This window comes from Hydractinia symbiolongicarpus, chromosome 3 (assembly GCF_029227915.1).
Source record: "Hydractinia symbiolongicarpus strain clone_291-10 chromosome 3, HSymV2.1, whole genome shotgun sequence".
NCBI lineage: Eukaryota > Metazoa > Cnidaria > Hydrozoa > Anthoathecata > Hydractiniidae > Hydractinia > Hydractinia symbiolongicarpus.
In genome coordinates, this window is record NC_079877.1 from 16,704,464 (window position 1) to 16,718,340 (window position 13,877).

The 13,877-nt window shown below is 35.5% G+C and overlaps 2 protein-coding genes across 2 annotated transcripts; both read left to right on the forward strand.

Annotated features, from left to right (window-relative positions):
• The first annotated feature begins 4,612 nt into the window (after positions 1 to 4,612).
• On the forward strand, positions 4,613 to 5,186 carry LOC130636883 (putative pre-rRNA-processing protein esf2). The gene is made up of 2 exons (XM_057446732.1): positions 4,613 to 4,742; positions 4,798 to 5,186. Exons 1-2 carry the CDS (start codon positions 4,613 to 4,615, stop codon positions 5,184 to 5,186), a joined length of 519 nt encoding a protein of 172 aa, XP_057302715.1.
• A 6,088-nt stretch (positions 5,187 to 11,274) lies between these two features.
• Positions 11,275 to 13,073, forward strand: LOC130636002 (glutamic acid-rich protein-like). Its single transcript, XM_057445570.1, has 3 exons — positions 11,275 to 11,437; positions 11,530 to 11,762; positions 12,186 to 13,073. The coding sequence occupies exons 1-3, from the start codon at positions 11,350 to 11,352 to the stop codon at positions 12,978 to 12,980; spliced, it is 1,116 nt and encodes a 371-aa protein (XP_057301553.1). The 5' UTR covers positions 11,275 to 11,349; the 3' UTR covers positions 12,981 to 13,073.
• The last annotated feature ends 804 nt before the right edge of the window (positions 13,074 to 13,877 follow it).

The following is a 13,877-nucleotide window of genomic DNA, read 5'->3' on the forward strand; positions in this document are numbered from 1 at the left end:
CCAACTGCTGGGAAACTTGATGAGAAAACCATTCATTGTAACAATTGGAAATGAACGATTTTGCTGGCTTGTTCAAGGTTATATCCAGTGGTTGAAACTTATTTGTTAGGTTGTGGGGCACTATTATAACTCTGCAAGAATTCTTTCGGCAAAGTTGAAGAACAGCTTCGTTATCCTGCCCCTTGAATGTATCCATGATTATTAACGATAGTTGCTCCTTTGGATAATTCAGATTTACTTTGACTTTATCCAGGTACGGAAAAATAATATCTTCAAATAGCTCCATTGATTTTTCAGTATGTGACCAATGATTGCTGGAAAATGTAACATTAAAGCCAGTTGGAAAATCAAACTTTGGGAGGCATCTTTTTGTTTTGCCTTCATAGATAAGTTGAATCGAGAGAAACTTACCAGTCATGCTGATAACAAAAGTAGCTGTTATTTGTCTCTTATCATCGATGCCTTTAATTGGAACAGTTTTTGCTCCTTTTGGATTGAAAGTGTATTTTCCAAGAGACACATAAGATAAAGGAGTTTGGTCCAAATTTAATATAAGATCCTTAGGAATATCATCGTCGCTGACAACAGCGGAAATTTGTCGTTGAAATGTGAGCTTTTCTTCAAGTAAAAATTGTTCACTTGGCTCGATTTTGCCGGTCGTTCCTTTTCGTTTAGACCATGCCATTGATTTCAATACATTTCTAGCCCAGCCTTCTGTAAGTACAATATGACCACCGAATTCTTTAAGTTTTGATGGACAGTTTGCCTTGACGACTCCATTACCAATTGCTATGACCATTTTTCTTGAAATAGCACCTCCAGCCAGACGTACTCCAGTTATCACATCTCTCACTTTAAGCATAAGTTCGTCTGGTAAGAGGTTTGGCCTACCTTTCTTCTCGTGTACAGTAGATGAAACAGAGTGATTTTGGTTCTTCTGAATCTTTTTTTTCCAATTATTCACTGACGTTCGGAAGAAAGTATATTTTGGATACTTTTTCTTGAATTTCTCCAGTGCTGATTTGGTGCCATTCAAAAGAGCGTATTCTCCAACTTCATTCTTTATGTTGTTTGGAACTGATGAGTATTTCTTTTTGGTTTTTGGTTGAACAAACGCTTTCATCTCTTTATTAATCGCGTTGATTGCTGTTCCATTAACAGTGCCAGATGCAGAAGTTAAAAACGTTGGTACTTTCTCAGGAGATTTCCCATTACAGCTTCTCGATGAAGATTTATAAAAATCTCTCAAATCTCGTACTTTAGCCATTGTTGCTATTCTTTTTTATCAATGTTTTGATTGATAAAGTGATGAAACAGAAAAGTTACATAATTTGATTTAAGTCCCTCCTTCGCTCCTTGATTGAAATCGATCGTCTTTTGTTTTTATAACGTAACAACAAAGGTGGAGAGCAACTTATTATGTCACAATAGATTTCGAAAGCATTGAAATGTTCGAACGTGTTTTTTTTGCACTCATTTTTTTCACAAGGCAAGTTCGTTGATTATTCATGTTCGTAGAAATATGCCTTCATTCGACAGAAAGATTGCAGCCAGAGGTTATCATGTTTACAAGAACACAACGTGGAAAAATGCTGAAGCAGGTCAAAAAGTCCAAGTACAAATTGAGACTAACAAATCGTCCAAAGAATGTGATCCTTATGCATGTGCCATTAAAATAAAGAATAATTTCTTTGACAACTGGATGACTGTTGGGCACATTCCAAGGGAAATTTCACGCCACTGTTTTTATTTCATCAAAGAAGGTGGAAGTATTTCTGGTCAATTGCTCTCCACCAACTACAAAGTGTCCCCGATCCCTGCAGGAGGACTTGAAGTACCGCTTCTACTTACTTTTACAGTGAAAGAAGACAGAATTTTTTTCTAATGAAAGACTTTATCAACAACCTATACGACTATGATTACACTGGCGAGAAGGAAGACAAAAAAAACGACGGAAGTGATGACGACGGCGAGAGTGACGACGACGAAATTGATATTGTTATCAACAATGATAAGGCAGAAGGGAGTGTTGAAGAAGAGAAAAATGATGAAAATGAAGAAGAAGATAATGCGAAGGAGACGGGAGATGTCCAAAATATTATTGATAAAATCATTAATAAAGATGTTATTGAAATAGATTAGATTGTTGTAAAATCTTTGTTCTCTTTTAATTCAGCGGTGTCAAAAAAGTCGGCAATAAGTGACCAATATTAAAAAAATTAACCGGTAAAAAGTGACTAATTTTTGCTAAGTGACTAAATTTTTTGCCGACTTTTTTTTACACCGACTTTTTTTTACCGATAAGGTAACTCATCTGTAACTTGTTTGTAACCGTCTACGCATTTGTTTGTAGTTTTAGAACAGATCTTTATTATTAGATGAAATGTTGGAGGCATTTGAGCCGGCCTTTAGGAACGTTTAACATCCTGTCCAAATTGTTTAATACACGAAAATCACTTCCACCTACACATCCTAAAACAATTTTGAATAGAGACAACACACAAAATCCAAGCTTGGGTTAATGCTAGATCTTGTCCTTAGCCATCAACCGCCGCTCAAGTTTCAAAAAAAACGCCAGATGTCTGAACAGCAAAAACATTTGTTAAAGAAACATTACCTTTGACACTTACAATTCTGATATCTGCAAAGCAAGCTTCCTATTAAAATCATATTTTCTTTTAAATGTAGTACACAAATGTGAATTTATTTGAAGTCTACACTTTGAAGTCCATATTGTTACTAAACTTTTTTTTAATTTTCCTTTTATTTTTTCATTTTTTAAGTTTAAAGGAACATTTCAGTAATTCTTGGTATTGAAAAGCCTTAAATGTGCTTAACATGTTTTAAAGTTATGGAACTCTGTAGCCATATGTCCTATGAGTTTTACAGTATCAGATACTAAAAAGCAGTACTGCTGGTTGCTATAGAAATGCTAACATTTAGCGTGTATGGTGAAAATCAGTTACACGACGTTTACCACACACTTTACGATTTGCGAGAGATCTCACACAGGGTTACCAAATCTTTTCATGTATTGTGCAATATTTTACTGAACATAGCAACAAACCTCACTATTCAGCAAGTTTAGGATGAGGCAAAAAAGTAAGAAAATTCAGCTTTTAAATTGGTATTGTGTGAAATTGATAAGATTGTGTTTTTTTACACATTGTCCTTCTTAAGTTTGGTTCCCACTGAGGCGATGATCGCTATCGCCCATACTTCATCGTCAATGATGAGTTTGGTGGGAATGCTAAAGTTCGTCGTCCAAATCAAAAAGTTCGGCAACGAACGCAAAATGATGGGCGATGAATATCAAAACGTTTTGATATTCATCGCCTTGGTTCGTTGTCCTACTTGTTGATCTTTTCATTGTGTCGGAAAAGATAAAACAAAGACAAAGGACACACATTATGGATTGAAAATTTAAAGCGATTGGTTTATGCTTTAACAAACCATGTGAATTGCAAAAACCTTTTTTCATAATGTAATGATAAATGTACCCGTAGAACTTTTTGACAAGAGGAAGGTCTACTTGTATTACAGTAAGTCAAGTAATTATCTGGTCTTATGAAATAGATATAATAAGAAACCATGATGGCACGGCACCACAGAAAGCGAGGTTATTATTGTATATTTTTGCTTGCTCTCTATATTAATGTTATTTGCTGTCTTGTTTTCAAAAGAGTAGAAATAATATTTTCAAACAGAATGCCGAAACCAACGTTTGATTTACAAGACGACGAACGACTTTCCATCGAGGTCCAAAAATACAAATGTTTGTACGATAAAACGTCAAAATGTTACAAGGAGAAATGGTCAAATCGTTCGGGAGACATTTTCAAAAACCTAAAAACTCTCTGTCAGCCACGCGTAACTTCGCCAAAATTTGATTATAAGCACCTTTGTTTTTCCTATGCTTGAAAATTTCCTCTACCCAAAATGGTCTTCTTTTTAGTTTTTGTTTTCTTTTAATTCTGTTTCTCAAAACCATAAAAAATAACGCTCGAAGCAATTTTCTTCTTGTTTTGCTAGCAACCTGACTTTACTTTCAGAACAATTTCTTATTATGTCAAAAAGTCGACGAAGAAATAAAAAAAATAAAGAACCAGTGCGAACACATCGGCGATAAGTGTTGTGCGATGAAATTTGGGTGATAAACCATATGAGCGATGAGAGCTCATCGCCGCAGTGGAACTAAGCTTTAGTGGGCCCACATCGGAAACAGATAGGTTTTTCGGGTTCGCCCTAAGATCCTTTTTAGTTTCATTTGAGTTGTTCTCAGGCGTCACCTCGTTTTTGCTAATTTCTCTTCTATCTTCTTCCTTTTCTGGGTGATCTAACAATTTGAACATGCCTTGTCTAATTTCCCCACAGAATAATTCTGTCACTGTTATTTAAATCATCTGCAAAAATATGTTTCTCTTTGAGCTCTCTAGAATCTTCCTTTTACAGCGACTTCTTTTAATCACTCCCTTTTCCAATTTTAACAGCGCCATAGTGATCAATGAATTTCCGCGTTGTATTCGTCTGAAATATAGTAGATAAGAAAGGCAAAATGTTTTTAAGACAGCTATCAAAGTTTAATTTTTGCAAAGAGATTTACTTAAAAAAGATGAAAGTAGTTATTGTACTTTTCGCTCTATTTGCAGCTTCGTTAGCAGCACCAATAACAAAAAGAGATAATAATTTCAGTTTCCTCTCGTATTACTTTACAATATTTTACCACTTTCCATTTGAAAAGAGCAAAAAATAAACAGTTTAATAACAGAAGAAAATACATTTTTTTTTGCATTCTAGATCCAAACCAACGGACTTCAAATCAAACCAGTGTCTCCAAACCTGAACGAGAAGACGTAGAGAATATCAAGAATCAGTTGGAAGATTATAATGAGTTACAAGATATAGATGCTTCTGAAGACCACTTCGATGAAGGGGACGAGGATGAAGCTGAAGATATGGAGTTAGCCATACCAGATGATGACGAATTTCAAATCTTTAATGACATTGATGAGGATCCTGAGGAAGAAGCCGAGGAGGTTCTTAATAATAATTCCAGAGTTCCAGAGCAGGAATTCGACAAAGAGGAGTCCAAAGAGAAATCAGACAAAATCGAAGTGATTCCACCTATGGATTCTGACGAAATCGAAGATATCGCGATAAAAAACGAATCCTACGAAAACGATTAGGTTCCTGTGGAATCAGACAAAGTTGAAGAGGCCTCCAAGGAAGAATCATACGAAGTCGAAAAGGCCTTCGAAAATGAAGGATCAGATGAAGACAAAGAGTTCCCCGGGAAAGAGTCAGACGAAATCAAAGAGGGGGTGGTAAACCAACAACATTGGGGATCTCTATGAGGAATACATTGTCAAATACACATTGTGATGTTTAAAATTATATTCTTGGAACATTGACATTTTTCAATAATATTCAAGAATGAGGTTAATTCAATGCACGAAGTATACACTATATTGTGAACTTTTCAGATAGTCAATTGTACTTTTTACTTATTTTCAATCCTGCAGCACAAATCCAATTTGATTACGTAAGGAACGCCTAGCGGAATGCTTTTGAATACCTTTGGCTCCTTTTTTTCCGTGATATAAGAATGTACAACTCGATCGCATAATACTTTTCGAAAATAGGAAGGAAGAGTTAACATGGGCAACACAAACTTTACCGAAAAAAACCCATTTCAGTCAGCGTCATCCTAAATCTTGAAAGATAGTTTCAGGGAATTTATAACTTCGTAACCACATTTTCTATCGCAACACGGGAACAATGGGATTCTCCTCGCTATAGATCTGGCAAAGCCGTTGTGAAGACGTTACATGCCGCCACCTCTACTCTCAAGAAAATCATTTACTAAGTTGTTCGAAATGTATCTACCCTAATACGATAAAGCAAGGGCGTTTGAGTCGCATGCTACAATTAACCTAACTGCTGTTTGGTCAAGAGACGAGCGCCAAAACTTCGAGTTTTAAAGGACACAATAAAACATGCGGAAGCGTCATTTTAACATCAAAAACAAAGAAATTACTGTTTGGTTTGATTCCAAGGTAATGTGAGTTGGTGTTCAGAAGTCTTTTTATAAAAAAAATTTTTAGGGCGGCATTTAATCGCAAAACTACGGTATGATCAAACAGTATTTCAAGCAGTCTTCACCGCAAATATATCAGGAGAGTTCTAGTTGTAGTTAATAATACCATCGTCCACAAAATTCACAATTTCTTATATATATTACGAGCAAGTAAAAATTAAGAACACTAGAACATCACAGAAACTCTCTGATAGAAACACAACAACATGATTTAAAGGAAATTATGAGCCATATCATATATGCTATATGTTGTAGAAAACGATATATAAAGAGGACAAAAGAAAAATGTTGAGAGTTGTCCACTGAGCAACGTAAAAAGCAACGTTGTCGAAAAAAGTAAAGATGTAAAATTAGTAAAGTTGTCCCTAATCTTCTGTGGATTCTTGAGAGCATTAAATATTTGAAAATGACGTTGTATTTACAGAAGAATGACGTTGTTAAATTTCCACAAAAACAGCTTCATCAGACACTACACATTCCTTTGATAAAACAACAAATTCAGGACCGGTCTTTTCTTGACTTTTTGTTTTGCTCAATTGTGTTACACACATAATTTTATGCTCAGACCATGATTCGTCAACGCGGTACTTTGTTTCCGCGTTTTAGTGAAATTGGATTATAGGCTAGGTACTAGACTTTCTCCTATCTATCATCCACGCTTATTTTACTCGGTTATGTAATTAGTTAAATTACATAACCGAGTAAATTTTTCATTTCAGCTAAAGTTGCAGGAAAGTAATATTTTGAAAAATATTACACCCAAAATGCTGTATCGCTGTTAAGAGGTGTGTCAAAATGTAGGACGTGCTAATAAATAGGCATCTCTACGTAGGCAGGCAGATGCACAACCCTATCGTATAAATAGAACTAATGAATTGCCCCACCAAGCTGTAGCAAGACATACATTCTACCTCCTCGGTAATCAGTTAAGGAGAAAATGAATTAGCCCAACAAGCTGCGGTTAGGCTTAGAACAGACTTTTTACGTGCTAGGCTTCTACGTTTAGTATATTTAGCTAGAGTTAACAATATCGTACCTCCTACGCATTCTACAGCTGATTTCATAGTGTATGAGAATTTAATAATGAATCATTTTAAGTGTTGCTACAATGGAAAAGTTTTCTGCCTCATAACAACTTCCTACTGAAATATGTGAATTGTTCAGTGGCATTTCTGCCCAAGCCAAACACTTTTGATTTTGGCCTTTGGATAACCTTTCGGCAAAACAGACACCCCTGCGGGAAGCAGTTTATACGGATACCATAAAACGTTCGGAGGACCAGTAAGCCTGAACATATATATTTTTGTATTCGCTTCGTGTTAATTTGTTCCTTCTTATTTTATGCCTGCTTGTATATATAATTTTCGTTTTTTTATTTCTGGCTCTTAACCCGGCGTTACTTTTAGTAAAAGTCGCAACTTTATGTGTAACTTAGTTTACCTGTACTTAAGCACTTAAACTGGCGTTTAAGCTTTGGTGACTTAACCTGGCGTCTCTTTATTAATAGCCGTATTTTGTCTGTCTGTCCGCGAAAGACTCGTCGTGTTACGGAATCACGACATGCGATACATAATGCACGGGTTATGAACCCGTGAATTTTTCACGGGTGACCGACTAGTCTCTTTAATAATAGCCGTATTTTGTCTGTGTGTCCGCGAAAGACGCGTCCTGTTACGGAAACAAGAATTTTTTTAAATACGCACGTATTTGGTATGCAATATATTTTTACCCACTTTGTTTTAATCACCCGCGTGTAGCAGCCAAATGCAATGCCCGATTTATTTACAAAACCAATACGAGATTTTTGCGACCTCGACATGCCGACGAAGGAACGTGTAAGCAGAGGTTACAAAGGCCATTTTGATTTTAAAAGTGGTGTGTTCAGTGCTAGGTTTTTAAGTTTTTTATTTTGTAATTTTTTTCTGTACGTTTTCGCATGTTATGGTAAATGTATTTTTAGCCACGTATAAATCTTAAACCACCAATTTTAAGATTTTGGCTATGAACGTGGATTTTGAGGGGACATCCTAAATCCAGCTAACTAGCCTTATTTATTTTTATTCTTTGAAGGAAGTGATTCAGCCTAATATAAGAGCTTTTCTCCTAGCTAATATTGTTTATTTTTACGTTGGGGTTGTTACCATCTAGCTAGCTCTTTAGCTATCTCTTCCCAAAAGTGAAAGTAGCCAAATGCAGTTTGGCTACAACAATATTCTTAAGCAATAATTCTTATGCTAAATGCAGTTAGGTAGCTACACCTTTTAGTATTTTTCTGCTAAATAAAGATGGCTGAGCAATTGTTTTAGCTGAACGGGGTAACGACAGGCTGTTCCCTGTGTTTTTATTGAAACCAAAGTTGCCATAATTTTCTTTTTAAAAAAGGCGATTACCTATACGCATCTGCGACACAGTTTTCCTGTACTAAGTGCTTAGCCCAGTGTTAAAAACAGACTGTTTCTGTGTTATTTATTTAAATTAAATTGAAGTTGTCATATATTCTGTACGACACGGTTTACTTGTTCTAACCACTCAGTCCGGCGTCACAACTAATTTTTTTAACTTTTACGTTGCAATCGCAAGAAAATTGTTGCCGTGTCCCCGTAGCTTAATTCCTATACCAAGTTAGTATACAGCCCTTCGCTGTTTCTTCTTCGAAGCCATTTTCTTGTAGGAGCACGTCTTTTTTTGTCATCGTCATCAAGCAAGACGACGAGTGCCAAACAAGCAGCAGTTTCAGACTCTGACATCCCTCTTCACTGGAAATCAAAAAGAAATTAATGAACATTTCGTAATGTTGGCTACTTTTTTTAAAATGTACGCCAACGCAAACCGTATCAACATGTTGGCCAAAATGTTGGTCGAAAATGTTGGCCAGAATGTTGGCCGGTTTGCGCCCACTTAAGAGCCTTATAAATAAACCGGTTTGGCTTGGTACAATAAAAACTATCCGGCTTGCGTCAACAGCTTTTAGAAAATCTCGCTGCATCGATTAGTGATTCTTATAGATTCTTAAAAACTTAACCTAGTAAACATTTTTGGAAAGTTAAAATTACTGTATCTAAGGGGGCCACGGTTATCTGAGATCCCGCGTCAGTGGTATTTTTCTAGCAAAAAATGCTTTGCGTTTGTATGTAAAATAAACCCAGCCCATCAAACCGAGATCTCGGCACACTGGTACCAGGGTCTGGGTTAAGCGGGATGTTTTTTTTCCATATTAACGCAATTTCTGAATTAAAGCCCGGCTAACCGAGTTTTTTATTTTTGTGCATGATTAAAGTTATTTTTTTTTGCAAATAACATTTTTTTCTGTTCGAAAATTCCATAAATATAAATACTCCAGATAAATAACATCCTCATCAAATTTTATTGTGATGTTTGTGTTTTGACAAAATAAGCATTATTTGTTAGGACTTCTCATGGATTACATTTTCTTGAAAAATCTTTGTAATTTAAACGTACTTTAGAACGTGCTGTAAAATATATAAACAAACTTTCGTAACTTTTTCCAAGACTCCTAACCGGACCAGCTCGCCTCATATGAACATAAAAAAAATATCAGATCGGTTAGGGAATGCATTACTAATATTATACCATGTTTAAAGAGACCCAAGAAGAGACCATTTATTTAGCACGTACCATCGGTTTTTTGGCTCCTTAAGCTATAGAAGTATTTTTTTTCATGCGAACAAGATTTCAGCTTTTCAATCATCTCCTCATTCACTCTTCACTTCTACCTATAAAACATTATTATTTCGATTTTTAAGTGAGACGTGCGTATTTAGTGAATGAATGGCCCTTTAGGAAGGATCAAGAACTGAATTATCTGGAGGTCTATAACCCATAGGAAAGCTTGTGTCCATCCATCAGATTTTAAAACTATTGATACGTCTTGAGTTGTTATATCTTCCAACCTTTTTTTATTTATAGGTCGTTCTTTCACCTTGTCTACCTTGCGATCAATGTTCGGTATTTTAAGCGGCATATCAGGTCTATTTGCAGTGTTTGTAACGGTATCGAGAATGATTCATTGATGTTTAGTTTCGTGACCAGCTGTGTAGCTAAGTCCAGCCTAGCTTTGTATTTATGGTCCATTTCCTCAATTTATCTTTCCACCAATTCAACACATCATCGGCTTGCTCTAACTTCCATTTGTCTTCTTTTTGCTGTTTATCAAAATTGCTTATTTGCAGTTTTAAAGTAGCTATGTATTCTTGATAATCTCAACTTTATCAAATTCTTCATTATTCATAAAAAATTCAGAATTAACTTATAACAAAAAGATGAAGAGTGCTTTCTGTACCTCAAGATTTTCAATGTCTGTCCTCTTCTAAATGTTTTCTTGCTTTTGTCTTATAAGAACGTATTTCGAAGATTACACTTTCTTTGACTACTTTTCTTCTTTATCTTTGAACTTCTTTTCATATTCTTCTTCGAGTTTCTTCTACTTCGCCCCGTTAGCATATTATAGACGGAGAAGAGTCCTGGGGACTAGGTTGAAGAAATATATTTCCAAAATAATAAAAAGAAGTCCTCGGGACAAAGTTAAGAAGATGTAAAAAAACATCATTTGCGTCGCATATTGTTGTTAGACATGTCGTCAGCCCTTAAAAGAAACACTGTCCTGTGAACAAAATTAAAGAAAAAGAAAAAAAAATAGTTGTTTAATCTTTAGACTAGCAAAATGGTACAACAGAAATAAATAAGAAGTGGATTGGAAGGGCAAGGTTTCCCATGAGTGCTTCATGAAAGTTAGCTTGCATTTAACTTGTGTGGGTTGAAAGTACAAAAAAAAATTTTGTATTCTTGATACAAACTTGAAGAAAATCAAACATACTTTTAGATCTTCAAATTGACGAAATGTGCGCCTATCCGATGCACACATAAAAACGGTTCTCGGTTTATTTTCCGGCTTTAACGCTTCCATTTTGAACTTACAAAAAGCTTATAACTTTCTTTGTCACGATTGAAATCAATTGTTTGTCACAAAATGCAAATTAAATTTATTGACCAATCACAATCTCTAGATAAATCTTGTGGCTTGTCAATATTTTCACTTCACGATTTAAACATTGTAATTTTATCCTCCTTCAACTTTCTTATTTGTACTGTAAATAACAAAATCAATACGTGATTACAAAATAAACAAATAAATAAATAAATACTTTATCACAATCAAGTCACATGTCAGAACTCATACACTGCTTCATATTTGTCAGGATCAACAAGGAGTGTGAGTTGATAGTGAAAACAAAATGGCGTTCAAACTTTTATTACTGTGTGTAACTTGCTGCGCGTTTGCAAGCTGTAAGCCCACTTTTGATAAAGGCTTCACTCACAAAGGTAATATTTTGTAATCTATACATAAAAGTATTTTTAAAGTATTAGCTATATGACTGCTTATAAAACTAAATTATGAATAACCTATTTTTTAGTTACTGATGGAGAGATAGATACTTTACCTTACGATCACATATTTCCAAACGATATAAACGAAGATGAACACACTGATGCTTTACCAGATGATGATCAAGAATTCTTCATTGACTTTCCAACTGAAGAAGAAGAGGATAAAAAAGATACAACAACTGAGCAGCCTGCTCCTGGTGTTGAAGATTTACCACACGAATATCCAATTCATCCAGAAAGTGAAGAAAACGACGAACACGTATGTTTTCTATTTTTCTAAATCGAAAACCTTGAGTTTCATCTTAAGCGCGTAAAGGGCTTTGGTAACAATATCGAAACTTCTGTGTTTCTTTCCGTACAAGCAAAGGATTATGGTAAACTTTTTTTTGTTTTTACAAGTGAGGTAGATTAAAAATGCATCGATTAGACGAATTAGTGTTGAGATTTTATAAACGCTTTTTAGATTCACTCAAATCTTGAACTCAGGTCATTTAGGGTTATATTCTCATACAAAAAACGTGTCCTTATCAATTACTTGCATTTTTTATAATATTATTACTTGTGGTAAACGCGTGGCGCAGGCTAACAAGTGTGCCGGTGCCGATTAAACTTAACAATAGCCCTAGGGCTGAAAAGAATTACTTCAGCTTATTAAACATATATTAATTCTTTTTTCATGCAGCATGCAGGCTATCCATCAAAAGAAGAAAATTTGAAAGGAGAAGAGAAGGAAGAAGTAGTAGAAGAAAAAGAAAAACATAGCGATGCGCCACAACATAAAATGAGGAAAGAGGAAAAAGAAGAAGAAAATGAAGAAGAAGAAAAAGAAGGGGGAGAAGAGAAAGACGAAAAAGAAGAGGAACAAGAACAAATACCCCCACCTAGCATGGACGAAACTGATGTCATCATCGAAGAAGGTGAAGATGAAAGTGATGACGATATGGAAGAAATTCCTTCTCCAGGCTATGAACATATTGTGCCCTCCTCTATACCAAGAGAAGAAGAACCATTTGAAGACGAAACGGATGACGGCGAGGATAGTGACGATGAAAATGTTGAAGAAGTTGACGACGATGAGATGGAAAATAAGAAGGAAGCTAAAGAGAGCAGGGAGGATGCTGCCGAAGAGGAAACTCATCCAAAAGAAAATGCAGATGCTGAGGAGGAAGCCCATTCTAAAGAAAGCTCAAAAGATGCTACTGAGGAGAAAGATCATCTAGAAGTAAGTTCGGAAGATGCTACTGAGGAGGAAGCCCATCCAGAAGTAAGTTCGGAAGAAGATACTGAGGAGCCAACCCAACCAGAAAAAAGTTCAGAGGATGAGGAAGAAGCACCTTCTGGAAAAGGTTCAGAAGATGCCTTGGAAGATGAAGAAGAGGAAGGACTAGATGAAGGTACTGGGCATAAAGAAGAGAAAGAAAGTGAGGAAGAATCAGAAGAAGTAGAGCGACCTACCAATCCAACACCTGAGGAATAAACAATAATCATTATAGCAAACACATGTATAATTAAGTCTAATAAAAAGTGAAATTAATTGTCAATATAAATTTAAAATATCAACAAAAAAACATATATGGTATACATCTATGCTCATTCGATTGATGATCATCTGTCTGTGCGACAAAGATTAAATTGTTTCGTTTTTGTGTTTCTACTTTAAATTTCAAAAATAGCGCAGGGATTTTTTAATATTTGCAAAAACTACGGACTTATTTTAGCAAAAAAGTAGGGGGGTGTATGTCCTGTTGCCCTCATAACAAAGGAGACATCACTTTTGTATATATGTTTTCTTCACCAAAATTGCATCAGGTCTCGCCTTGCTAATTGTACCGCATAATTCAGCGACTACTTGATTTGAGCGTAAATATCCAGGAAAAAATAAAATCTGTTATCAGGGTGTTAAATCAGATGTTGATGAAAGTGTTAAATCAGATGTTGGTGGAAGGGTTAAATCAGATGTTGGTGAAAGGGTTAAATCAGATTCTGGTGGGAGGGTTAAATCAGATGTTGGTGAGAGGGTTAAATCAGATGTTGGTGGAAGGGTTAAATCAGATGTTGGTGGAAGGGTTAAATCAGATGTTGGTGAAAGTGTTAAATCAGATGTTGGTGGAAGGGTTAAATCAGATTCTGGTGGGAGGGTTAAATCAGATGTTGGTGAAAGGGTTCAATCAGATGTTGGTGAAAGGGTTAAATCAGATGCTGGTGGAAGGGTTAAACCAGATGTTGGTGGAAGGGTTAAATCAGATGTTGGTGGAAGGGTTAAATATCTGAGAGTATATTTCTGAATTTTCAATGAATCAGTAGGTCAAAAAATAACATTTTAAGCATCAAATATCAAGAACATATAAACTACACATGAAATTGCAGGAGAACA

Bases quoted from the DNA above. Each gene is read 5' to 3' on its own strand.
- LOC130636002 (XM_057445570.1), top strand. From the start codon at position 11,350: ATGGCGTTCAAACTTTTATTACTGTGTGTAACTTGCTGCGCGTTTGCA. The intron at 11,438-11,529 runs GTAATATTTTGT...CCTATTTTTTAG, and splicing joins TAAAGGCTTCACTCACAAAG to TTACTGATGGAGAGATAGAT. The intron at 11,763-12,185 runs GTATGTTTTCTA...TTTTTCATGCAG, and splicing joins GTGAAGAAAACGACGAACAC to CATGCAGGCTATCCATCAAA.
- LOC130636883 (XM_057446732.1), top strand. From the start codon at position 4,613: ATGAAAGTAGTTATTGTACTTTTCGCTCTATTTGCAGCTTCGTTAGCA. The intron at 4,743-4,797 runs GCAAAAAATAAA...TTTGCATTCTAG, and splicing joins CCACTTTCCATTTGAAAAGA to ATCCAAACCAACGGACTTCA.